At 45.0% G+C, this 26087-nt stretch overlaps 1 protein-coding gene across 1 annotated transcript in view; it reads left to right on the top strand.

Annotated features, from left to right (window-relative positions):
* The window catches only part of THSD7A (thrombospondin type 1 domain containing 7A), a 329937-nt gene that overhangs the window by 162427 nt on the left and 141423 nt on the right, over window positions 1-26087 (top strand). Inside the window, exons 3-4 of the mRNA XM_021000020.2 lie at window positions 3557-3805; window positions 6815-6996. Of these exons, the coding sequence (XP_020855679.1) occupies window positions 3557-3805; window positions 6815-6996 (431 nt within the window). The remainder of the gene's footprint in view (window positions 1-3556; window positions 3806-6814; window positions 6997-26087) is intronic.

Here is a 26087-nt window from a genome sequence, read left to right as displayed (position 1 = left end):
GAACTCAATTCTTGCTGACTCCAGGTCCAGCACTCTAGCCACTGGACTACCTAGCTGCCTGGTTCTTCTCATTTCACTCTTCATCAGTTTGCACAAGTCTCTCCACATTCCTCTGAAATTATCTCTTGCATCACTTCTTATGTCATGATCTTATTCCATTACATTCATGACCATAATTTATTCAGTCATTCTCCAATTAGTGGGCACTGCCTTAGTTTTCAGTTCTTTGCCTCTACAAAAAGAGCTGCTATAAATCTTATTGTAAATGAATCCTTTTCCTCTTTCTTTGATCTCTTTGATATTCTTATAGACCTTTGTTTTTAAAGGTTCCTCTTCCTAAGCCTGCAGTCTCAAGTAAATGATTCTAAGGGACAGCATCCACGCGTCTAAAAGAGGAGAGTGCTGGGATCAAACAGAAGTGATAGCCAAAACCTGAATGGTCTCTCTTCTTCTGTGTGTGGTGAGCTTAGTCAAGCAGAAGACCACTGCCATGGCCACCAGTTGCCCTGAGCAGCCAAGCCAATACCATTAGTCCCAGAGAGCAGGAGAGAACATATAACCCATGGGCCCTCAGCATCACTGTCTTTGTCAGGGAACAGCATAGCATCATCACAGTTATTACCCTCATTATCTATGACTGATCACAGAGACCAGGATTACTCTCAGAGTGAGGCAGGGGATGATATTGATCCATAACAGTGGACTAAGTGTTTAAGCTCAGGAGTCATGTCTCCAGTGAGATCAGTAAGAGAGATAGAGAGAGTCCAGCACTATACTGAGACTGCTTCAGAGATGAAGCAGCTTCACCTCTTGATACTTCAATCAATGACATCTTTGAGGAAATCTATTACTCAGTGACCATTCATTAAATCCCCACTACTGCCAGGCACTGAACCAGGCATGGAGGTTACATTGGTGAAAATGAAGCCATCCTTGCCCTAACTCAGCTTACATTCTACAAGCAGAGGGATTGTGGACAAAGTGTGCATAAGGTAGTTGGGGGGAGGGGGCAGGGCTGGAAGCAAGGGAGGGGATCAGGAAAGGCCTCATGAGAAAGATGGGATAGAATGTGATCCTTAAATTCTGGATCCATTTAAATTGAGAATCTAGTCCCTGAGAACAGAGGAAGGTAGTTCAATTTAATCACCATTCGATAAGTGCTAAAATGTGTTCAAGGCCAAATTGTGCTAAATGCTGAGGATCCAGAGATAGAAATAAGATGGTCCCTGGCCTGAAGGAGCTTACATTTTGCTGAGTGTGAAATGGGGGATATGATCTACAATCAAATAATTATAACACAAGATAGAACATCAGGGAAAGCTCCTTCTATGTGCTATGTACATTACTAGGTTCTGTTGATGCAAAGGCAAAAGATGCCCTGGCCTCAGTTAAGTTATATTTTATTGGGAGAAAATGTGGAGACACATAAGTAATAGAAAATATATAAAAAGTAAATGCATGGTAATGTTGGTAGTACTGGTACTGGGGGAATCAAGAAAGGCCTCATGTCTGAGATGTCTCAAGCTGAATTATGAAGGAAGCCATGGATTCAAAGAAGCAAAGATGAAGATGAAGAGCATTCCAGGCCATAGGCACACATTATTCTTAAGTACAGAGATGGAAGAGGTGATGTGAGTGAGAAATAGCATGTGAGCCAATTTGGCTGGACTTGAGAGGCAGTGTAAGGACTCTTTGGACATGGGTTGAAATCACATAGTGAAGAGCTTCAAATGTCTCTGCAGCTTTTTGAGCAGGGAGTGATATATTTTAGGAAAAGCACATTGGCAGTTCTGTGGAGGATGGACTGCAGAGGGAAGAAAGAAGAAACAGGGAGGCCAAACAGGAGGTAATTGAAATAATTCTGGAAAGAAGAGATGACGTCTTGTGCTGGACTTCTCATATGAATGGAGAGAAGGGAATAAACTTGAGAAATGTGGAGGTAGAGACAACAAGACTTGGCATCTGGTTGGATAGGTGGGGCAAAGAAGACCAAGGAGTCACAAGATGGCTCTGAAGGATTGGATGATTCCAAAAATAGTGGTGCTCACAACAGAAAGAGGGAAATCGGGGAAAGGTGTGGCTTTGAGGAGAAAGATCATGAGTTCTGTTTTGGGCATTTTGAATCTGAGATGCCAGTTGGAAATGGGCAAGAGGAAGGTAGTGAAATGGTACTGGATCTCAGAAGACAGACTAGGCCAGGATATAGAGATCTGGGAGTCACCTTCACACAGATAATTGAGTCTATAATTGCTGATCAGAAAAAATGAAGGAGTGTGGAGAGAACAAAAAAGCCTCAAGACAGAGACATGGAGTACAGCCATTGTTAGCGAGTGGAACATGAGGATCTAGGAAAGAAGACTAAGGAAAGATGAAATCCATAGGAGGTAAGGCAAGAGAAAGCAGGGTCACCAAAGCCCAGAGAGGGAAAAGTGTCCAGGAGGAGAAAGTGGTCAGCAGTATGAAAGCCTGAAGAGGTCTGGCAGGATAAATCCTGAGTAGAGGGTCATTAGGCCTGACAATTGAAAGACTACTTACTTTGGAGAGAACAATTTCAGTTGAGTGGTGAGGTGATAGGACAGACTTCAAAGGGTTTAAAAGAGAGGGAGAGAAAGTAGAGACAATGAAGAAAGATGGTTTTTTTCCATGCATGTAGCTATAAAAAGAGAGAGAGAGAGAGAGAGACAGAGACAGAGAGATCAGGACAATAGCTGGAGGGCATGGTAGAATCAAGTGAGTGAGTGTGTGTGTATGTGTGTGTGTGTGTGTGTGTGTGTGTGTGTGTGTGTGTGCGTGTGTGTGGTGTGTGAAGAAGCTAAAGATAACAGAGAGAATGGGAATTATTGAGGGTCAGTTTCCCAAAGGTTATATGATGAGGGTCCAAGTGGAAAAGTTGGACTTAGTGAGAAAGGCTATCTCTTCAAAAGAGACTTTAGCAAAGGTGGAGATAATGGGAGATGACAGGAAGGGGGGAGGAGTAAGCATTTGTATGATGCCGATTATGTGCCAGGCATGCTACTAAATGTCCAAATATTATCTCATTTGATCCTCATAACAACCTGACATCATAGGTACTATCACTTTTTCCAATTTACAGTTGATGAGACTAAGACAAAAAACAAAAAGTTAAGCTACTTGCCCACAATCACACAGCTAGTAAGTGCCTAAGGCAGCATTTGAACTCAGGTCTTCCTGACCCTAGGCCCAGCACTCTACCCATTGCACTGCCAACTCCCTCCTTGACGCTGTCAAGTTTGGAAAAAGGCTCTATGTACAATGATGCTCCTCCTTAGTTCTATCTCATCTTACTTTTGGTTCTTTCATGTTTCTTGTTAGTGAGTCATATCTACAACGAATTAGATCCCAGGAAACTGTGCATTTTAGTGTGCTGCCCCTGAATGTTAAGGACTTGCCCACGTCTTTCAAATTGCCACCAGTTTTCTGAGTTGTACCTCTTAGGAGACACAGATGTTTCCCAGGGAATGCCAGCTCCTGGATAATGAAGGTGGCCATTCAAATTGGTTGGTGGTTTTTGATGACTCTTCATGTTCTCTTACAGCCTTTGCCAACAAGACAAGCTGCCTGTCACCTTCCAGTCCTGCGTGCTCACCAAGGAGTGCCAGCTGTCTGAGTGGTCTGAATGGAGTCCATGCTCCAAGACCTGCTTTGATACGTCATCCCCCAAAGGGAATCGTGTCCGCACACGGACCATCAAACAGTTTCCCATTGGCAGTGACCAAGACTGCCCTGCCCTGGAGGAGATTGAGCCTTGCCTGACCCAAAGAGATGGGGTGGCACCATGTGCTACGTAAGTAAATGGCCAGGAATTATAGATCCTGCTCCATCCGGCAGGGCAACAATGATTACTTCCAAAAATCTGGTACTCTCTAAAGACCTGCTTATTTTACCAGTTAACCTCTGGAGGGAGAAATGGTCGGATATTTATTCTTAATGACAGAAGCCTCTCCATCTCTTGCATGTCCATTTGATGCCAAAGGCTTCTTTAGAGAACAAGGGCAGTAATGAGAGTAGTTCTGGTGTCTGACATTTCCCCCACTGTCACCCCACGAGGGCAGTAGTGTCAGTATTGTAATCCCTATTGCACAGGAGAGAAACTGAGGTCCATAGAGGAACTAACTGGCCTGGGATCATCACACATGAGGAGCACTAGACCCCTGCCCTACGTCTCTCCTAACTTATAATTCTAGGTTTCTTCCACTGCACTCCACTGTCTCAAGATAGAAGTAGCCAGGACTTCCTTCTGTTCTCAGATCTGGCTATAACTGGGTGTGGGCAGCTGCTGTTTCTCAGTGGTGTGTAGGGATCCCAAAGGTTCTAGTTTCAGCCCAGCGCTTTCTCAGTGGTGTACAGGGATCCAGAAGGTTCTAGTCTCAGCCCTGCAATGAACAGCAACAGCAGCTGGAGTGCATATTGGGCTTTAACTACACAAAGAACTTTACACCCATCCTCTCCTGCAGTCCTCCCAACAAGCTTATAGGGGATATACTACAGGCATATAATTTTACAGACAGAAGAAAGAGCGCTAGGGAGGTTATGCGACTTCTCCATCATCACAGCTAGTCAGTATCGGAATCAGGATTTTAACCAAGGTGCCCGTGCCTCCCAGTCTGACACTTCCATCTTACATCTGCCATTGTCTTACTTCGTGGGTGACCTGGGCCAAGTCTCTTAGCTTCTCTGGCCCTAGGTGTCAGCAGGTAAATTGGAGGGGCCCTCTGCTCCCTCTGAGCTTTCCCTTTCTCTGATCTACAGAAGTAGGTGTAAGATGAATGATTCTGTTCAATCTATCCACAAGCATTTATTGAGCACCAGCTCTGTGCCAGGCACTGGAGATGCCGAGACAAAAGTGGGAAAATCCCTGGCCTCAAGGGAGACAAGGTGCACATACAGATATATTCAAAATAGACACCAGGCCGTTGGGGCCGGGGGGTGGCTGGGGATGGGGTGCTTGTGGCTGAGGCCTTCTGCTCCAGTGGTGGAGCTTCCTGGCAGACACCACCACCGATGGCATCTCGATTGCCGACCTGGACTTCGGAGCAGCAGTTCAGACATCGGTGAGGCTGGGGACTCTCTGAAAGAGATGCGCCCAGACCACTCATGGTTAGGAGTGAGGTGGATTGATTGCAAGGATAACCAGGGGAAGCCCAGCTCCCAGAGGCAGCCTCCTTGTGGCTGGAAGGAGAAGCCCCACTCAGCTGTGCTGCTCGCATTGCCGTGCACATGCTAGATTCCTGCTGCTGTGATGACATTGGGCCATAGATGACAGAACGAACTGGGACAGGAATGGGACATAGTTCTCATGCACCAAACAACCCATCCTCCTTAGGTACTGAAAGGTTAAGACCCCTCTGGAGGTTCAGATGGAAATCATTGATAACAGTATGTCCCCTTGGCCTGATTGGGAATTTTCTTCTGTCTTATGACCTGGGACATGCAAGGCTAAGGGGAGGGGGAGACCCTTAAGATATGATATCTTATCCCTGGGAACCCTGGAGCCCATAATCAAGTACCAGGCACTCTGGTGCCAGATAGTGATTGTTGTCCTCCACATTGGCCAGGTTTCGTTCTTCCTCATTTTTCTTTTCAACAGGAGGATCTGGAGGTAGGCTCATTCAAAAAGCTGAGATTTGTTTGTATTTTTGCCTGTTATTTTGACCAGCACTTTCCCAAGCTGATGTCCCACCCCCTTGCAACTTTCCCAGAGATTATGTTGTTAGCTTCCTAGAGCTGAGTGGGAGACTCCTGGACATCGTGTTTGGGGTGAGCTCAGACCTGTGGCTCTGAAAAACAAAACTTCATCTGGTGTGGAGTGAGGTCAGACTAGACTGTCAGACCTTCCTGAGCTCAGAGGGAGACAGGGAGAGGTAGACAGCACACCTAAGAACCCCTGCAACCTTCTGACCTCATAGAACCACAAATATGGCACTTAAGCCATCACCATTCCAAACTTGAATCTGATCTAAAAGGCCCATCATGATACACAAGCCAGTTTTTGGACACCATAATATCAATTTTCCTGGAGGAAAAGAAATATCATAACTTCCCATCTCTGGAAGCATCAGTGATGGCTCCCTGGGGAGTGCATGAAAGCCTCCATTTAGGCAGGGCTGGTGACATAGCTTTGCTTTCACAAGCTTGGGATCTCAGGGCTCCTGGCTTATGAACTCCTGATTCAAACCCTGCTGGCTCATCCTCCTCCACCAGCCCTCAGCAATGATGCCTCCATGCTTCTGAAAAGCCGGCTTGCTGGTGCCAAAATTTCCTGTTTTCAAATTGTCACAATTCTTTCCCCCTTCCCACAAGTACAATTTTCTCAAATATGGAGGAGCCATTTCAAGGGCCATCATTAAATGGATGATGGAAATCTGCTTTTCTACCTTCAATGGTTACCGTTTGTTTTGATGAATATGATCTTTTCACTTTGACCATTTCTTCTGCATGCTTGCTTGAAAGTTAATGTCAAGAAGGAGCAAGCCTGGGGTTAGTTTCGTGAAATGTCATATTTCAAGTTTTCTCATGCAACAGTGCTATTTTTCTTGCCACCAAGTATTGATATATGAGCTTTATTGATTGTTAAACACAGGATTTTACTCAATTTGACCATTGCTATTGTAGACCTGAAGATGGAGAGGAGAGGGAGAGGAAGAGATTATTTGACATTCAGGTGCACTGTGTGTTTTATCTAAGTAAGGGTCAGTTGGGATTAGAAAACATTTGGCTAAATCTTCCCAGCAAACAAGGAAGTAATGCCAGGGATACCTGCTGTCTCTTCCTCTTTCTATTTGCTTTGATTTAGGTATGGCTGGAGAACTACAGAGTGGACTGAGTGTCGAGTTGACCCATTACTCAGCCAACAAGACAAAAGACGAGGGAATCAGACTGCCCTATGTGGAGGAGGAATCCAAACACGAGAGGTCTACTGTGTGCAAGTCAATGAGAACCTCCTCTCTTATTTGAACACACTCAAGGAAAAAGAAGGTAAATCCCATGTCCCCCAACCCCCTTTTATCATGGACCTTTTCATTCAATCTTCCTGTGCCACCATGCCCACACTGCTTGGGGTGGAGGAGTATTCCTGACATATCCTGTTTGACCACGATCACCACAGCACAGTGAATACTGTTTGTGTTTCTAAGGGAAAGGTAGGTTCCCTCAGCCCTAGGTATTCAGTCAATCAAAACACTGAAAATCTTTTATAGCATTTTCTAATGGAAGCACGTTCATGTCTTTATTACAAGCTAATTGTTGGGCTAAATTTAAGTAAAATTCCCTTATGTGTACTGAATGCAATGCATTCATTGACCAGCACCTTCCCAAGTTGATGTCCCACCCTCCTGCAACTTCTCTAGAGACTATGTTGCTAGCTTCCTAGAACTGAGGTGGGAGACTCTTGGACACTGTGTTTGGGGTAAGCTCAGACCTGTGGCTCTAGAAAACAAAACTTCACCAACATACAGCTTCGACACATACAACTGTAACATCAAGAGATCTTTGGGTCCCCCCAAGATGACCTGTTGTGCTCGTAGGCTGTGCCAGCAGAACCAGTGCTCTAGCAGGTCTTAGCACCCTGAAAATGCTCCAAGTGCAAGCCATCAACCAGCTACTTGTCTATCCCCTGGGAACCAGCCAGTCTAAGCTTGGGAGGGCCCATCACTAAGTGGGAGGCAAGGGAGGCATTTTTCAGCAACAGCAACTCACAAAAACCATCATATAAGTAGTAGATGGGTGGTGGTCTCGGTTGGTGAAGGGATGACCAGCATTGATGAAAGAGAATTAGTGAATTAACAAGTATCTCTTAAGCATCTACTGTGTTCCATATGCTGTGCTAGGTGTTGGATATTCAAAGACAGAAGTCAGATGATCCTTGCCTCTTAAGTCTAGTCTGAGAAGACACTATATGTATGTATAGAGAAGGAAGGAGGGAAATGGAGGGAGAGAGGGAGGAAAGGAGGGAGAGAGGGGAGGGAGGGAAGGAGAGAGGGAGGGAGAGAGGCAGGGAGGGAGGGAGAGAGGCAGGGAGGGAAGGAGAGAGGGAGGGAGGGAGAGAGGGGAGGGGGGGGAGAGAGAGAGAGAATCTCTAATCTGTACAAAACAAATACAAGTAATTCTTGGGGAAGCAAAGCATATGTGAGTAGCTGAGAGAGATAGACAAGGTTTCCCATAGGAGATGGTGCTTGAACTAAGCCTTAGAGACACTAGGGATCTCAAAAGAAAGAGGTGAGGAGGGAGTGAACTTCAAGCATAGAAGACATCTGGTGCAAAGTCATGGGGATAGGGGATGGAATGTCCTGCATGAGGAACAGCAGAAAGGTCAATTTGATGCACCTACAGTCTGCATGATAAGGCTGGATACATAGTTGGGGGCAACTTAAGTCCTCGGCATGTTGAAATAGGTAAAGATATATTATAAGATATAAACAAGTGATGCTCTTAGGTGATCTCTAAGCCTGTAGTTTCTCATGTGATTGAAGAGGAGTCTGCACAAAGTAGACTATTTCCTTCTTCAGTCCTTCAGCTGAGCCATGTCCTTGGCTTCCTGCTCCTCTGCCTGTATCTCATATTCACCTACTTGTATCCATGTTATCTCCTCCATTGGAATACAAGTTTCTTGCAGGCAGTGGAAATTTTTGCCCCTTTTTGTCTCCCTAGCACTTAGTACTCTCCCTGACACAAAGTAGGTGCTTAACAAATGCTAGTGGGTTTCTGGAGTTGGCTAGCCCCCTGATGAGAGAGGCAATACCCTTTATACCAAGAATTCTTAACTTTGGAAGAAGCTGTACCCTGGACCCATCTGTACATCTGGTGAAGCCAGTGGTCCCCTTCTGAGAACTGTGATTTTAAATGGACGACATAAGACACATAGGATTATAAAGGAGGCCAATTATACTGAAATATAGTTCTCAAAATAATTTTTTAAAAAACTCTATGGATCCCAGGTTAAAATCCCCTACTCAGTATGCAGGCTTCATAAACTTCCATTCCCAAAAATAACCACCAACCCTTGGGAGCCAAACTTCTTGTGAGTAATATCTCTCCAAGCATTGCCCAGCTGGTCCAAGGATAAAGGACTTACCGTCTTCACTTGGCCTGGACCCAAAGGCTTTCCAGATGGTAGGTCATGCCACATCTTGAGTGCTAAGCTAGCCAGGCTCACCTCCAAGCCATGCTGTAGCATCAGAGAGCCACTCGGCTGGAAATTTAGTTATATGAAAGGAAAAGTATCAAGTGAAATTGTATATACTTTTAAAGTCAAGTATAAGCCCTTAAATATAATTATTGAAAAAAAACAAAATTCATTATCCGTAAGTCTTGAGGGTCATGACCAACTATCTCTACTAGTCAATAAAACTCAAATGCAAAATTTGACAACCTAATGCAATGAAAGAAGCATTTTTTGAGTGCCTACTGTTTACAAGGCATTGTGTTCAGTACTGAGGACTCAAAGATGCAAAGGACAAATCTTGATCCCACTTTTATGATCACACTGTCCAAATAGACTTTCCAGAGGCAGCAGTCCTGATTGAAAAATCTCTATTTGTGGCTCTGAGAAACTCAGGTCCCAGAGGAATAGATATAAACCTTGGCTTCCTCCTTAGCTGCCTCACAATGCCAATAAAGTCAGACAATGAGCAAGACAGCTGTACAGAGAGAGTGGATGGAAGTAACTCCATCTAGAAGCATGTGAGCAGGAGTCATTAAGAATGTGTGTGGTCTGAGTCTACGCCCAGATCATAGGAGCAGCAAATGAGATTATCAGTCATCCGGGTCTCCTGTATGCTCAAGTGCACATGCTTTTTTGCACTTCCCAGGATGCCGGGCTCCTCTTGCCCTTGAACAGTTCTCAGAGGAGGTCTGAGTTCAGTCACAGAAGCCCTTTGGTGGTCTCTATGTTGGAGGACCTGGGGATTCACAGCTTCACATTTGGGTCCAGAGATGCTAGACTGCACTTCCTAAAGAAAATGGAGAAAACAGTGAATTAGATGTTAAGATTACTGGGATGAAAACACCTCCCCATTTCTGGTTCTGATTTAGGGTACATTCACCTTAGAGAATTGGATGTAAACCAGTTGTGAAACATAGCCATGCAACCACAGGTAACCCACAACCTAAGCTGAGAGTGAAGGAAAATCACTGTATGGAATCATCAAAATGGACCAGCTACAGGCACTGATGTTCCATGTGGGTCACCATTTTGCCAGATAGGTCCTTGGCCTTTCCTCTTCATGCTAAGAACAGTTGCTCTTGTGAAAAAGAGATAAAAAGAGAAGAATCTCAGAAAAGTTGCTATACCCACTTTTTCCCATAAGGAAAGATGAGAAGTCCCCAGCCTCTTATTATTTCCTCTCAGTCTCAACCAGTTAGTCCAGGTTCCAGCAATACTTTTTCAGGTAGCTAGAATCAAACATCTGGGTGCAGCCTTAGTATGTTGGAGAGACCCTGCCTACCTCATGGGACACAGAGAAATCCCAGGTCCTTCACTAAAATAACAGCAACATTTTTTAGTTGACAAAAGACTTCTTTCCTCTCCCAGAATCACCCTGAAAGTCCACATTATTGTTGCTTTATTTTTGTTTAAGGGAATTTCTTATATGGAAATTAATTTACAATCTTAAAGAGTTGAGGCACTGAGCAGCTAAGTGACTTGCCCAGGGTGACACATCCAGTGTGTGTCACTGGCAAGACTAGAACCCAGGTATTCTTCACATCAAGAATGACCATTTAACCACATTGGACATGCCATCTCCCATACAGTGTATATTCGTTTCATATCTATGCATTTTAATTTCTTACCACAAAACTCTGTACCATGCAGGCTTTCTAAATGTGTGAGAAACACTCTTAACTTTGATGTTGGGATTGCCTATAGTCCCCAAAACTGTGACTATCGGTATGCACCCCCTCCTTTGTCCCTTTGGTAAGTCTATCTCTCCAGGACTCCATAAGGTTGGTCCTTGGTGGCGTCCAATCTACACGACACAATGTGTCAGTTGTCTTCACATACCATGGCAAGGCCTTCAAGAAGTTCTACCAGGGATAGATCTTTCCTTCTCTTTTCCATTTACTCATTTCCTAAGACCCTAGAGACAAATTTAGAGCCCGATGTATTTAAGGCATGATTTTATGAGTTGAAAAATTAACTAAGTATACATATTGGTGCCGTGTCATTATTGCAAAAATGTAGCTGGAGCCTATCTGACAAGCTTCATGTTTTTGAGATAGGGTTGGTCAACTAAGCTTCTCTTGCAGATTTTTATGGTCATGTTGGGCATTTTTGCCAAAGGACTTTCTTAGCAAAGTTCCTGAAGGCTTTGGAAATTTTTATCTGGAATCACATTAAAACAAATATCTTCCCCCAGATAAGGTGCAAGAGAGAAAATTGTTTGCGTGCTTCTATTAAAATATATTTTGGGTTAGAATAAATGTCAGTTTAAATGTCCATATGTAGAACAAAAGCCAAATAAAATGAATATTGATGCTGTTAGTATGTGATATGACTTATCTTGTGGAAATTTGTGTCTTTTCAATGAAAACATCAAGACTGTCTCTAAGTAACAGTAGCTAGAATTTATAAAAGTCCTTTACATTTGATCCTTACAACTGCCTTGCAGGATAGATGCTATTATTATCCCCATTTCACAGATAAAGGAACTCAAATCAAGATGTACTAAGCAACTTGCCTGGGGTCGCATAGCTAACTAGTAGGTGTCTGAATCAGGATTTGAATTCAGCTCTACTTGACTCCATATCCAGTCCTCCAACCACCAGCTGCCTAGGTACTAAACCTGATACAAACCTCACAGGAATATTTGATGCTTTCTGAAAGTTTTTGGTGATTTAGGGGGAAAAGCTAGCAATGTTTATACTTGTATGAGTTCCATCGAAAATTTCCCAGCAGGAACTATTGTCATGTGCATGTACATGGTATGTCCCTGATCTCCAAATCCCCTGGGAAAGCTGAACTTCCAGGTCAGCAGAAGTAGACAGAAAGCAGGGCAGATGAAGATGGGCAGAACATGAATTCCTCAAGTGAAAATAAAGCCAGGCATTTTTTAAGTAGTCAGCTGAAAAAAGTCACATCCTTATCCTTTAGAACATAAACTCCTCCAGGGCAGGAGCTGACTTGTTCTACTCCTGTTTATATTCTTGGCACTTAGCCCAGTGTCTAGCATGTAGCAAGTGCAGAATAAATTATTGTTGACTGATTGATCAATCCCAGGGGAAATTTTAAAGTCAGAGAATCCTAATCTGCAGGGAAGCAGGTAGAGGAGGGCCCCAAAGACAGCCTGCCTTCCTTAATGGGACATTTGAAGTAGCCTTGGGGTTTTTTTAGTCATTATTTGAAGGGATTAACACTGTCTAAAGGTGTTTACTGGGCAGCTGGGTGGTACAGTGGATAGAGTGCCAGGCTTGGAGTCAGGAAGATTCATCTTCCTTAGTTCAAATCTAGCCTCTACTAGCTGTGTGACCCTGGTCAAGTCACTACTCACCTCAGTTTCCTCCTTTGCAAAATGACCTGGAGAAGAAAATAGCAAGCACTCCCTTAGGGGTCACAGAGTCAGACATGACTAAAATGACTGAACAACAACAACGAAAGATGTTTACTGCTGAGGAGTCAGACTGCAGCAGAGATGCTGTCATGTCTGGCTTCTACTTGTGACTCAGCAGTTTCCAAAAAACAAGCCCTTAGTTCACCGATTATACATTCAATCAAAGGAACTCAGGCTGCCCTTATGGTCACAAGTGGCATCTCTTAGGCCATCTGCCACAGTGCAGCACACAGCCAAGCCCATTGCAGCCCAGATCACACCCGGGAAATGGAAGTGGATGCCATGTGTACACGGGTGGCTGCACTGTCCCCCACACCCCACCCCTGCAGACTTGCCCAGCACAGATGTGGGCAACGCCCCTCTTGGTATACGCCTAAAGCAGCAAGCCAGCCAGGGATACTGCGCTTTTGGCGCCCCAGCTGGGTCTGCAGGGGCACTGTCCCGGATGTTTGCTATTCTCCCTGAGTCACTAAGCCTCAGCAGAAGCGTACTGATGCAGCCGGATGCAGGCTGCAACCGCAGTAGCAGCAGGAAGATGGCTCCCACTGCAGCTGGTGTCGCATCTCCTTCTCCCACTGCCAGCTCCTTGCAATGCTCTTCCTGCCCTGGCAGCCTTTCCAGCCCAGCTTCAGGTGAGCAAATGGGAGACCCTTCTGCCATAGAGTTTAAGGCTGGCCTCTCCCCTCTGGAGAGGAGCTAGCCAGAACCTTGGACAGCTCCTGGCTCTGCCTGATGCCTACATAGGGCCCCGCGAGCAGCCTATGAGCACGCTACTACAGGCCTGGGCTAGTGTGAAATTGGTGCTTAGCAAAGTATCTCAGGGAGAGGTGGCGCTCTGAGTAGGTTCCCCAGAGCTGATTAAGATGTAACTTGAATCTGTTTGCATGAAGAGGAGAAGGTTCTTCTGAGAGCTCTGAATGAGGGAAAAAGAAAGCCTCGTTACTGCAGCTCCATTGGAGATGTCCCTATGATCCAGATAGAAAAAGGCTCTGTGTGTCTCATGAATGCCCCAGAGGTAGAGCCCTGGTGCTTCTATGCAGCGTAAGGAAGAGGCCCTCCAGAGGAGGCATTCCCCACATCCCACTCAGAACAAGGATGTGGGGGGTAAAGTACTGTGTGACCTCAGAGAGTAAGGGGGCGCTACTGCTGCTTCCCCCAGTGCTGAGGAAGGCAGGGGCCAGATTAGAACAAGGGCACCTCCATTCATGAAGGGCATCAACTGATCATTGTCCACACTGTAGCCTTTTCTGTGCCGATGTCACTTGCTGTGCCTGTTCCCCAAGCCGCTTTGCACACACGTCTTTGCTTATGCTGCTATTTCCCTGTTATTTCAGAAAGTCAGTCTCAGAGCCCGTCGAAGGCTAGTGCTGCACCCCTCTTATCCATCACTTTTGAAATCACAGGTAGGTGGGTCTATTCTGCTTGACATTTCAATCAGAGGATGGGAGGGTGGGGCAGGGCAGGGAGAGACCTGCAGAGGCCCAGAGCCCATTGCCCTGCCTCAAGGTTTAAACCATTCTAGAATGACACTGATGTGTGTACCCTTTCTCCCTCTGCGAAGTCACCTCATCTATCCCATTAAACACTACAGGGCCGTGGTAGCTCGATAATTATTGACAATGGAGACCTATATTCATAAAATGTAAGCCATCAGAAGAAATACAATCCTTAAAGAGATATCAACATACTAACAAATGAAAAACTTGTGAGTAGAACAGATACTATAAACAAGGCACCACGTGTGTGTAATGCTGCTTTACTTGAGGAATTATAAGTATATTCAGCAAACATTTATTAAATTCCTGCTCTTTGAAAGGTAGCCATGCTAGATGCTATGCTGTGGATTCATACATGAATAAAACCTAGTGTTTGCCTTCAAGGAACTTATAGTCTAGCATGTGGGGTGGGGAGACTCAATGAGATGCATGCAAAAATAACTGTAATGCAAGTTAGAGTATGAATACTGAAGTGCTGTGAAATTTAAGAAGATGCACATGGAAAATGTGCCATCTGACCTGGTTCTTGAAAGAAGGACAGGATGGGGATACACAGAACTTTGTGACTGGGGGTTAAAGAGGGTTATTAGGTAGTGCAAGCAAAGTGAGGGAAGCAAGAGAGGACATGGTGAGATAAGGGAGCACTAAGTCACCCAGTTTGGCTGGAATGGAGGAAGCCTGAAAGGAAGTCATGCAAAGGCCGGCTAGTGAAGATGGTCCAGAGTCTTGTACAGCTGGCCAATATAAGCTGTCCTAAGTACTTGTGTAGGTAGGCAGTGGCAAGAGGGGATCTAGGCATCTGGTTTGCCCAGAACCCACGCACCCAACTCTGTTCTTGAAGGTGTACAGGTGACCAGAGAGTTAGAAAGGACCCTTTACAGTTGGGAGGACCCTTTGAGGGAGGTTCTGTAGTTCATCCATGCACCTCATTTTATAGATGAGGAAACTGTGGGCACAAGGGGTGCAGTGACCTGCCCAAGATGCCACAGGTAGTAAGATGCAAAGCCAGGATTTGAACCTAGCTCTTCTGACTTCATTTCTAGTTTTCTTTCTCTGTGCCACGTTGCTGCCTAATAAATATAGAACAAGTTAAGCTATTTCAGTCCCTGTATGGTGGAAACTTCCACTGGAATTCTATAGCTCTGAGTTGGAACGAAGGATTAAGACCCAGAAATGGGATGGTTCTATAGAGCACCATCTGGGCTTAGGTTCTGTCTGTGATTTCCACAGAGAACTTAGTAAGCAAATATGGCAGTTACCCTCTGGGGATCTCTAATCTGTGATTAGAGGAACATGGATCCTGAAGGTCATCTGAATCCTAACCCAGCAGCTTCTAGGCTGCCCAAGTCTGTCCTGAACTATGAGTGTGTATAGCTCTGTATGGGAATCTTGCTGGGAGGGAGCTCCAGAAGAGGCTGAGGACTCATTAGCCATTGTCAGAGCACAGCTAACCAGGTTTAATCAGTGAGAACAGCTCTACAACTGAGAGCTGGAACATGCACATTAAAGCAGAGGAAGACCTGCAAATAGCCTGACACCTTCCCAGGAGCAGGTGCTGCACAGACACTGGCTTTGCTCACTGACCTTAGGCAGAATGGAAAGAGACTTGCTGCAATGATAGTTTAACCCCTCACCTCATTTTAGGAACCTAGGTTTTGGTGAACACATCCATGTTCTTGCTTTCTGTGAAACAGTATGGAACAATGGGAAGAACACTGGAGTCTCAGGTCAACCAGATTCAGATCCTACCTCTGCCACTTACTAGCTGTGTGACCTTGGGCATGTTTATTTTTTACCTCTCTGGACCCAGTTTCTCTATCTGTAAAATGATGGGGTTGGACTAGGTGACCTCTTGGGTATCAAGTCCCCTTCACAAAGAAGGCAAGAGAGGTTCAAGGACCTGCCCAAGGTCACACAGCTAGTAAGGCAAAAAGCCTAGCTACTAAATCTGTGAGCTTTGCTCTTTCTGTCTGAACAACTGAATGTGTATAATCCCCAGGTTGGAATATGAAATGATGACAGAGCGGTTGATACACAACAGGGGACAACAGGCAGGAAGGCTCCCTGGTGTTCTCTGACCATGCCTTCCCTCTCTCCCCAGAAAGCAGGCATTTTCCTCGTGCTGAAACCCAGTACAGCGATCACATGGGAGACAGCTCCTTCCCCACAGCCCACAAGGCCTGGTTTCTCTTCCTTTATCCTCCCATATGCTTTTTTTTTTACTAGTCAGTTAAGTTCTCTGTAGCTCTGTGTCTTTATTTGCAAGCTGTGCCTTCTTGTCTCTTAGGCAGCCTTTGAGAAAACTGAACTTATCCATGAACAAACATGTGAAGTTAAAGGAGCCTGAGTTAACCTCCTCGTGATCTGGGTCACTTATCTGAGGCAGCAGGCCTGTGATACTTAGGAGGGGAAGGCGGCAAATCCCTGCCGGGGTGAAAAACACTCCTTCATTGTGAGTCAGAGGATACATCCCTAACCTGGCTAACTGCCTCTCAATATGGGTTATTTGTCTCAAGGAGGAGCAGGCCAATTGGTAGGCCGTGAGGGGTCAAACAACCTGACCCGCTGGCCAACATGTACATGAATCCTTTTTGTAACATCTTAATGTATAATCTTATAAGCTTTATTTAAACACCACTGGTGACAGAGAACTCACTATCTTATAACCCTCTGGGGATCTCTAGTCTGTGATTAGGGAACCATGGATCCTGAAGGTCATCTGAATCCTAACATCTAGAGACAAAGTCAGGACCCAGCAGCCTCTAGGCTGTCCCAGTCCAGTGGCTGTCCAAGTCTGTCCTGAGCTATGAGTGTGGGTAGCTCTCTATGGGAATCCCATTTTTGTACAGTTTCATTTTTAGAAAGTGCTTTCTTCCTTATGTTGAATTGAAATCTACTTCTCTTCACTTTCTACCTGACATGGCCGCATTCTGCCACCTGGAGCAGTACCTTGAGCCCTTAATTCTCCTTCCGCCTGATAGGCTAGCCCATATAAAAATATGGCAATCGTACGCCTCTGTATAAGTGGGTTTAATGCTTAAAACAGCCATTAATTTGAAGGGATCCTCATATGACCCAGGTTTGAGTCCCTTGGCTCTCCTGATCACTGTCCTCTGGCCACAAAGGCTTGTCAAAGACCTTTATGAAAGATGTTGCCCAGAACTGAGCTCAGCACGCTAGTGGTGGCCTGAAGGGGGGAGTGGGCGAGGGCAGGAGGAAGCTGGTCCTTCAGCTCCCTCTTTCTAGGCACTCTACTCATTTCAGTATTTCAAAGGCCGATGATTTGCTCAATGGCAGCACCCATACTCTGACACATATTGTCCCCCATTCCTGATAAGCACCCCAAAATTGATTGAGTATCATCATTTTCTATAAAGCATGGCCAATAATTACCATTCATTTAAGAAAATGGCTTTGAAAGATAGTGAAATGTTTCATTCATAAAATGTCTGGGATCATTTGCAACATTGAATGGAGCTCTGTCAATTAAAATGAGATCTGGTAGAGAAAATATAGCAGACCACCATCCATATCCTGAGTCTTTCCCATTGTTTCTGGGGTCAATAATGCAAACCATAGGCTTACAGCCCACAGCATGTCCCATGCCCAAACTGGTCCTCTCCATAGAAACCTAAAATGGAGCCTAGCCTTGCAAGTGTTTGAGAAGAATAAAAGCCTCCTTAAGAACTAGAATCAGAATCTCAAATCCACCCTTTCTATCTTCTGCCTTAATTTCTTTCTTATCCCTCATCCACCTTTGCATTTGTTGAAATAGTCAGGGCGTACCCCAGGCATATAAAAATGGGTGCAAAGATGTCCTAGGAGTGTGAAGAACTCCCTGCTAAACCTGAAGGCTAAAGGAGGAAGAGCCTCCTAAATCCAATTCAGGTCAAGAAATATCAATGAGGTGCCTATTACATGTAGAGACCTGTGTTTGCATGTGAGAAAGATACAATGTTTAGCCAAGCCATGATCATAGCCTTCCTGGGTCTCTTAGGCTGTTATGATAAGGCACCAAAGCTTCTCAGTATACCTGAGGTTGAGTGAAAAGACCAAATTAAGTGCTCTGTGTGATCCAAGAAGGAAGGGAAGATTAGACTTGACTTCATAGAGAAGGAGGCACATGAATTGGTCTTTGAAGTATGGGGAGGAATTCAATATGCAAGGAGGGAGAGAAAGAACATTCCAGGCATGGAGAAGGAAGTGAGCAGTGGCAGAAGGGGGAGAAAAAACTTGGTGTATATGGGGGGAAAGGGACAAAGAAGAATTTATTGCCCTGAAATATAGCCAAACCGATTCAGTACTTGAGTCTGGACCCCAAGGTTGCTATCACAGTCATAGCTAAAGAAAGATACTTCCAATTGTCTAAAGGTTTGTAAGTTTCAACAAAAATAATTTCATAAGGATGATTTTGTCCATCACTAAAGGAAGGATGGGGGGTAGTGTCATCTAATCTCCCACCACTCATAATGTGTTTGGAGATGAAAAGCAAGCAAGATTTGCTTGTATGTGTGTGTAACATTAAGTATGGTAATAGAGCCCAGGGCCTCACTGCTCTTTGTGAGGCAGGATCCTGAGTAACAGGCAAAAAACAGGTTAGGCTCATTATCTGGTAGAGGAGATGACAAAGCCCAAATTCACATGAATTCTGCACTAAATTCTATACTTTGAATGGCCCAATAATACTGCCCACTTTCTCTTCCTTACCCACCCCCCCCCCACTGAAAGAAAGTCCTCTGACCCACAACAGCTCACTCAGGGTCATTATTTCCATTGCTTGATTATGTTGTTTTCATGTTTCTGTTTAAAAATATTCCCTCTGGATTCTGTTAAGTGGTGAACTGCCAGAAACATCTGCTGTGAGTTGGTTTGCATGATTTCTGTTGTTGATGTTGGTGTTGGTGTTTTTCTTCAAAAAATATAGCTGTTTAGAAAGCAAGTTGGGCAGGGTGAACATATTCTGAGCAGACATGTATCCAGAGGTTAAGAATGTCCATGCCTGCTTCCATTTCCCTCTTTTCTTAATTAAAAGCTTGGCTCTGGACCCTTCTTGATGAAGATCTTCACCCCCTTCTCATCCTGTACAGTCTAGTCCTTGACCATGTTTTCTTGTAAATTCTCTTTTTTAACAAGGCTCTCCCCAGGGCTTTGGTGGCCTTTCTCTTGCTTTTCTGCAATTCCCAGTACAGCACTAGAACTGTTCATTTTTTTATCCCTCAGACCCCTGAACAAGTCCATCTTCTTTCCAGTGCTACAAGTCATTTATATCATCCCCTATGCCCAGGTAACATCCTACTGCCTTGAACTTGCTTTGCATCTTTGCATTGATTTCTGGATCACCTACAGTCATAATTCCTCAGAAAATCATAATAATAGTCATGGTGCTAGCTCCTGTACATAGCCACTGGGCACAGAAAGACAACAGTTGACTGAACAAGATGGCTGCAGTGCCCCCCTCTAGTGCTGAGGACCTAGGATCCTGATATCATTCAGACTTGTGGTTAGTAAGCTGCTACCAGAGGCACTTAAGGCCTTCTGATTCCCAATGGCCCTCACTAAGGAAAGGATATCTTACTTCATGCCTGTAACTTGAGAGAGGTAAAACCTCACTGCCACTCATTAACACAGTGACCTCCATTGACAAAAGAAAGATGGTGGCTAGGATATTAGCTAATCTGGGCCCATCAGGAGATCACAGTCCTGGGGCTCTTTTACTCGAGTGCTGATTCTGTCAGTGCTGGGTCAATGACTGATGGCACCAGGAGGAGCCGTGAAATGTATACTCAGACCGTGCTCTGGTGAATGAATTGAGCATCTTCACAGAAGGCAGCTTGTCTCCAGCAAAAGATGGAAAAGAAACAGCCCATGGCTGTCAGCTTCCTGCTTGCTGCTGATGGCCCAGTGGGGAGCAGGTCTTCTCTCCAGTGTTAACAGGGGAGCACCAACTACATTGTGAAGCTCATTAATATTGATTCCTGCTAAAAGCAAAGTGAAATAAAGAGGAAAGAACAGCAGGGGGAAAAGGACAGAGTAGCAGCAAATTCTTCTGGCCTGAGCTCTGTCACTTGAGCCAAAAGGAGCCTGGGGCTCCAGGCCATTCTACAGCAACTTGGGGGTCATGGTTTCTATTGGGTGTGGTCATTTGAAATCATAGTCTTTATGAAATGTCACTCAAGACATTAAAGTAGGCAGATTTTTCTGCATTCAATGGAGGGATGGCTTGTCTGGAAGTTTTGTGTTGTATGAATTGGGCAAAGCTGGATTTCCTGAGCACTTAAGGAGAAACTGTTCTAATTCTGGAGGTTTAGATCTGTATCTAGCCAGGACCTGGAGTTCTCTAGATTTGGAGTTTTCAGTCAGCAAAACAGGGAAAGCAATATTGAAAAGCTTTTGCCCATGAAGCTTGGGGATTCCTTCCTCACTTCTCTGCCTCAACCATCAAACAAGTATTAAGCACTTACTGTATGCCAAGCACTGAGACAGACACACAGACAGATAGACTATGGATAACTAGATGGAGATAGATAAAGATGGATAGACAGACAGACAGACAGACAGACAGACAGATAGATAGATAGATAGATAGCAGACAGGCAGACTGAGTGAGCAAGGATTATTTATTGAGCACTTACCATATGCCAGGCATTGTACTAAGCCCCAGGGATACAAACAAAAGCGGGACATTCCCTGCCCTCAAGGAGTTTACATTCTCCCACCAAAGCAAGCAGGGAAGAAGGCAGGGGAGTGAGAGGCTTACAGGGGTGCTGTCCAAGGTTCCAGTAGGAGAAAGTGGATATGACAGCCTGAGTGGAAAAGGCATGGCCGGCATGGCAATGGCCAGGAAGTGAGGCGGAGTATATACAAATATACACAGAACATATGCAAGCTAATCATTCAGGGGGTGAGGAGGCCCAAGCAGCTGGAAGATCAAAAAAGCCCACTTATGGCCTCATGACTGAGCTGAATGTCAAAGGAAGGTTCAGTATTCTAAGATGTGGAGGTGTGGAAGGGGAACTTCCCAGGTAGGAGAGATCACCTGTGCAAAGGCACAATCATGGGAGAGGGATGGTTGTGTATGAGGGGCAGCCGAAAGGCCTCTGGCTGGACAGAAGTGAGTGAAAGGAATGGTGAATGAGTCTTGGAAGGGTAGGCTGCAAGCCAGTTGTGAAAGACATGAAATGCCAAACATGGGAGTTCACATTTGGTCTTGGAGCTCATTGAGAGCCACTGGAGTTTACTGTAGCAGCAAGGCAATGGCCTGGTCAGATTCACATTTGGCACCTATGTTAAGGAGGGATTCAAGATGGAAACTATTGGAGACAGGGAGGTAGTGGCTCCTGCAATAGTCCATGTGGGCAGGGATGAGGGCTGGACTAGGGGAGTGACTGTGTGATGGAAAGCAGGGGATTGATAGAAGAAATATTGGGGATATAGAGGAAACCTGCCATGGCAGCTGATTAGAAAGGGGAGATGAGGGAGAGGATCTCTGCAAGTCTCTGGAGTGCCTCCAGCTGCTCCATGAAGCCTGTCCTAACTGCTCAGCTTCCTCAGAATGCCCTCTCCTCCCTTGGAGTCCCACTGCCCATTGAACCTGGATCATTCCATTAAACCCTGGATCATACATCATCTCATCTGCATGTTCAGTGACCAAATTATGCATATTACTGTTGTTTCCCAAATTAAACATATTAATACTAACTAATATGTCCAGAGCACTTTAAAGTTTCCAAAGCATTTTTAGTCCATTAGGTCATTCGGGCCTCTAAAGAAGCCATCTAGGTTCCACAGGTATTCTTATGCCCATTTTAGAGATGATGAAATGTTTAGAAGCTCCTTGAGGGCAAGTACAGTACTATTTCTACAAAATCTACTCTATGCCAGCCTCCACTGGCATCCTTCTTCAGGGTCTCATCATGATTTGGAGGTAATCCTGTGCTCTTGAAGCCCAAGATATTCTTTAGGGCCCAAGGTCCAGCTGGTCCTATTGTCCTGAAAATAGCTCACTGATGAACCCAATGATACCTAAAGTGACTTGTCCTAGGAGCAGCCTGTCTTCAATTAGAGAGGCTCCTTCCCAGCTTGGACAGAGGGTGATTGCTTGGCTGCAGCACCTCTGGAAGATCAGGTACTTACTCATGTGGAAAAGAAGGGGTGTGACCTCTACTGGGGACAGACACAAGTACAGACCCTTGGATACTGAGGGACTGCATTCAAGACCCTCTGCTTGGTGTTGTGTGGAGGACATGAAGGCAAAAAAGTAACATGGTCTTTCAAAGAGCTTCCATTCTATTGGGATGAAAGGACATGTTCATGGAGAACTCTAAAGATAGGGGTGATGGGAGCAGAAGAGAAAAGCAAATAGCAACTAGGAGAAAATGAGGAGGGGGAGAAGGAGGAAGAAGAGGACACTTTTAGTGAGAGGAATCCAGAAAGGCTTCACAGGTGAGGCAGCGGTAGACACTAACCCTTGAAGGAAGGAAAGGATTTTAACAGGAGCGTAGATATAGAACTGCTGGGAGCATCTAGTCCAAACTCCCTCTTTTCACACCAGAGGAAATTACAGCACAGGAAAGACAAAGGCAAAGTCACAAAGGCAGAAAATACCAGGGCTGGGGTTTGAACCTCAGTCCTTCCATTCCAGAGCCAGTACTCTGTCCAACATGGAATAGCTAATTATGCATTTGGGCTAGAACCAAGGGTGGGGGCAGGGATGAGCTTCAGTTAAAACCCAGCCATGGGGGTGGGGTATAAATGTTTGACCAGGAGGGTCGTATTTTATCTTAAAAGCAAATGCGCACCACTAAATGCTGTTAAGTAGAGGACTGGAGTGATGAGATCCATTCCTTGGGAAGATGAATTTGGCAGCTGTGCAAAGGAACAGTGGACTAGTAAAGGGATTGCCGAGAGCAGAGAGACCAGTCCGGATGGGAGGTGATGCAGCCCTGAACTAGGGTGGCCACTTTGTGAGTGGAAAGACCAAGCTGAATGTGAGAGGCATTGTGAATGCAGAATCAGCAGAAGCCTGCCTTTGCTTCTTCTGTATCCCCATGGCCCGAAGTGGGGCAGACAGTTTGCAGATATGGTGTTTGGACACATGGCAAGCATCCAAGTGATACTTGTTTGTTGACACCAATTTAATTAACTAACATTCTACCAATTGCTTCCTTTGGAAACAACACTTCTCCTGCAAACTATAAGGTCTTGTAGGTTCTGCCGTAGAAGATTTTGAGACCCATGTGGCTACAAGTATCATGACTTAGTTTTGGCTCCCCTGTGCCTTAGCAGCACTAGCCCTTCTGTATTGGACTTTGCACCATCCTCCCCAGACAGAGAACATTTTCACTTTCCAGTTTCCCTTTCCAGCCTCAGTGTCCAACAATAGTGTGACAACCTCACTCTTTCCTAGGCAGAAGTAACTGAAAAAAAAAAAACCCAGCACATTGGAGCTAGTGCCTCAGACAAGGTGTTCTGGGTACAACACAGAATGTCATGTTATAGGAAGCTGTTTGGGAAATGTCGAGGAACAGATGTTCTTGGGTGCACGTCAGGACCACCAAGCTTTATCCCAGGTTCCCTCAGTGACTCATGCTCTGCTAGGATGGAGCCAGTGCACCTGCTAGACACCAAACACTAGCTTAAAGGTATATTGAGGAAAGTCAGTTAAAACAGTGACCTCAAGGAGGTTCCTATTTGCTCCTGTTTACCAGGAGTATGGAGTTTTCTCCCTTTGTCTTAAGTCAAAATTATTAGTCCAATGCAAGATCAGCAGAATATGGGGGTTGAAAGGGACCTTTGTGAGGGGTAGCTAGGTGGCACAATGGATAGAGTACCGGCCCTGGATTCAGGAGCACCTGAGTTCAAATCTGGCCTCAGACACATAACACTTACTAGCTGTGTGACCCTGGGCAAGTCACTTAACCCCATTGCCTAGCCAAAAAAAAAAAAAAGAAAGGGACCTTTGTGGCAATTTGATCCACTTATGCCTGAATAAAAATCTACTTTACAATTCCAAGATTATTAAGAATTGCTACCTTTAAAAAGCAAGATTTTAAGCATTGATTCTAAAAGACAAAAAGCAAATCAGGAGCAAAGTGGGCATTTATTAAGCACCTACCATGTACCAGGCACTAGGCATTGGAAATACAAAGGAAGTCCCTATTCTCAGGGATCTCAGTTTGTCAGGGTGGGGTGGGGGAGGGATGGAGAACAACATGCAATACACTTTGTATAAACAAGATCTAGAACAGACAGACTGGAGATAATCTCCGAAGGAAAGCACTAGCATCAGTGGGGATGTGGAGAGTCTCCTTGTACAAGGTGGGGCTTTGAATGCAGCCCCTAGGCTGCAAGGAGTAGGAGGGGTGCTCCAGGAGTGGAGGGACAGCAGACTGTCTTCTAATAGTCATTTGGTTCTTAAAACTCTCCCTTGGTTTTTAAAGGGATGACAGCATAATTAAAGTCACCAAATTGCAATTAATCTTTGTCACTGGATAGTTGCCTGGTTGGATGAATAAAAAAGTCTCTTTATACAAATAGTTCAAAATCAAATCAGAACCTAATCTCACACACAGGTGGAAGACACTTTCAGAGGTTATCTAATCTAAACTACCAGAACAAGAAGCCCTTCTACAGCATGTTCAACAGAACCACAAGGCTTCTATTTGCAGACCTACAGTGACAGGGAACTTACAACCTATTGAGGCAGCCCGGTTCCTTTGGGACAATTCCAGTTGTGCTTATGCTAAGCTGAACTCTGCTTCCTCTAGTTGCTCTCAGTTCTGCCTCCTAAGGCCAAGCAAAATAACTCTTCCACTGGCCAGCCCTTCAGTTACCTGAAGACAGCTGGCATGACCTACCTACATTTTCTCTTTTTTGACGTAAGCCTCATTTGTTCCTGCAGCTCAGCCTCATCCAGTCCAGCCTCTGGCTTCCTCAGGGTCATGGTTGTCATGCTCAAGCCATTCTTCTACTTACCAACTTCCTTTCTACTATGCAGTGCCAAGAACTGAGCATGATCCTCTAGCTTCCCATAATCTGATTAGAAATGGGTACAGTAGGTACAATAGGACTGTGTCCTGTCTTTGTCTCAGCCCAGTGCTGCTGCCAATTCAGCCTGTGATCACAGTCACTTTGCTAGCTGCCCTGTCACACATATTGAGCTGAACAGTCATTAAGCCCATCGTTAGGATCCAGACATGTTTCAGGCAAACTACTATTTTGCAAGGTCTCCCGTATATCGTACTTGTACAGTTTAGCCAAAATTATCCTTATGGAATTCTATCTTAGTTGATTTGACTTAGTATTCTTCCTTATACTGTCCTATTTCTCAATTATGCTATCTTCAAATAGCTAGCTCTCTCAGATTTATAGGGGCAACTAGGTGGTGCAGTGGATAGAGCACCAGGCCTGGAGTCAGGAAGCCTCATCTTCTTGAGTTCAAATCTGGTCTCAGACACTTATTAGCTGTGTGACCGTGGACAAGTCACTGTTTGCCTCAGTTTCCTCATCTATAACATGAGCTGGAGAAGGAACTGGCAAACCACTGCAATATCTTTGCCAAGAAAATTCCAAATGGGGTCACGAAAAATGACTGAAAAAAATGACTGAACAACTCAGCTTTATGTGATCTAAAAACCCAGTCTGGTATAAGAGGCTACTTATGTTTTCTTCTAGGTTGCTGGCAAAAATCAAGTTCAGATCCGGATTGGTGGCACTTCCACTTGTGACCTCCTCTAGGTTGACATCAATCCATTAATCAGTTGACTAATGAACCTGACCACTTGTACAGTAATCTAGGCCACATGTCTCCATCTCAGCCACAAGGCTGTTGTGAGAGACTTGGTCATGGGCAGCTATGCTTCAGGTGTGCTGCATCCACCACTTTGCCTTGATCTGCCCATCTAGGAAACCTGTCAAACATAGAAGAGTCTGACATAATCTGTTTGTGATGAGCCCGTGGTGGCTCGGTGACTGCTGCTTCTCTTTCTGAGGGCTCACAGCATCCTTTTAATAATGCATTCCACTG

Source organism: Phascolarctos cinereus, unplaced genomic scaffold, assembly GCF_003287225.1.
Source record: "Phascolarctos cinereus isolate Bilbo 61053 unplaced genomic scaffold, phaCin_HiC Scaffold_1;HRSCAF=81, whole genome shotgun sequence".
Taxonomy (NCBI): Eukaryota; Metazoa; Chordata; class Mammalia; order Diprotodontia; family Phascolarctidae; genus Phascolarctos; species Phascolarctos cinereus.
Note: the sequence above shows the minus strand (reverse complement) of the source record. Positions and strands in the feature narration are given on the sequence as shown.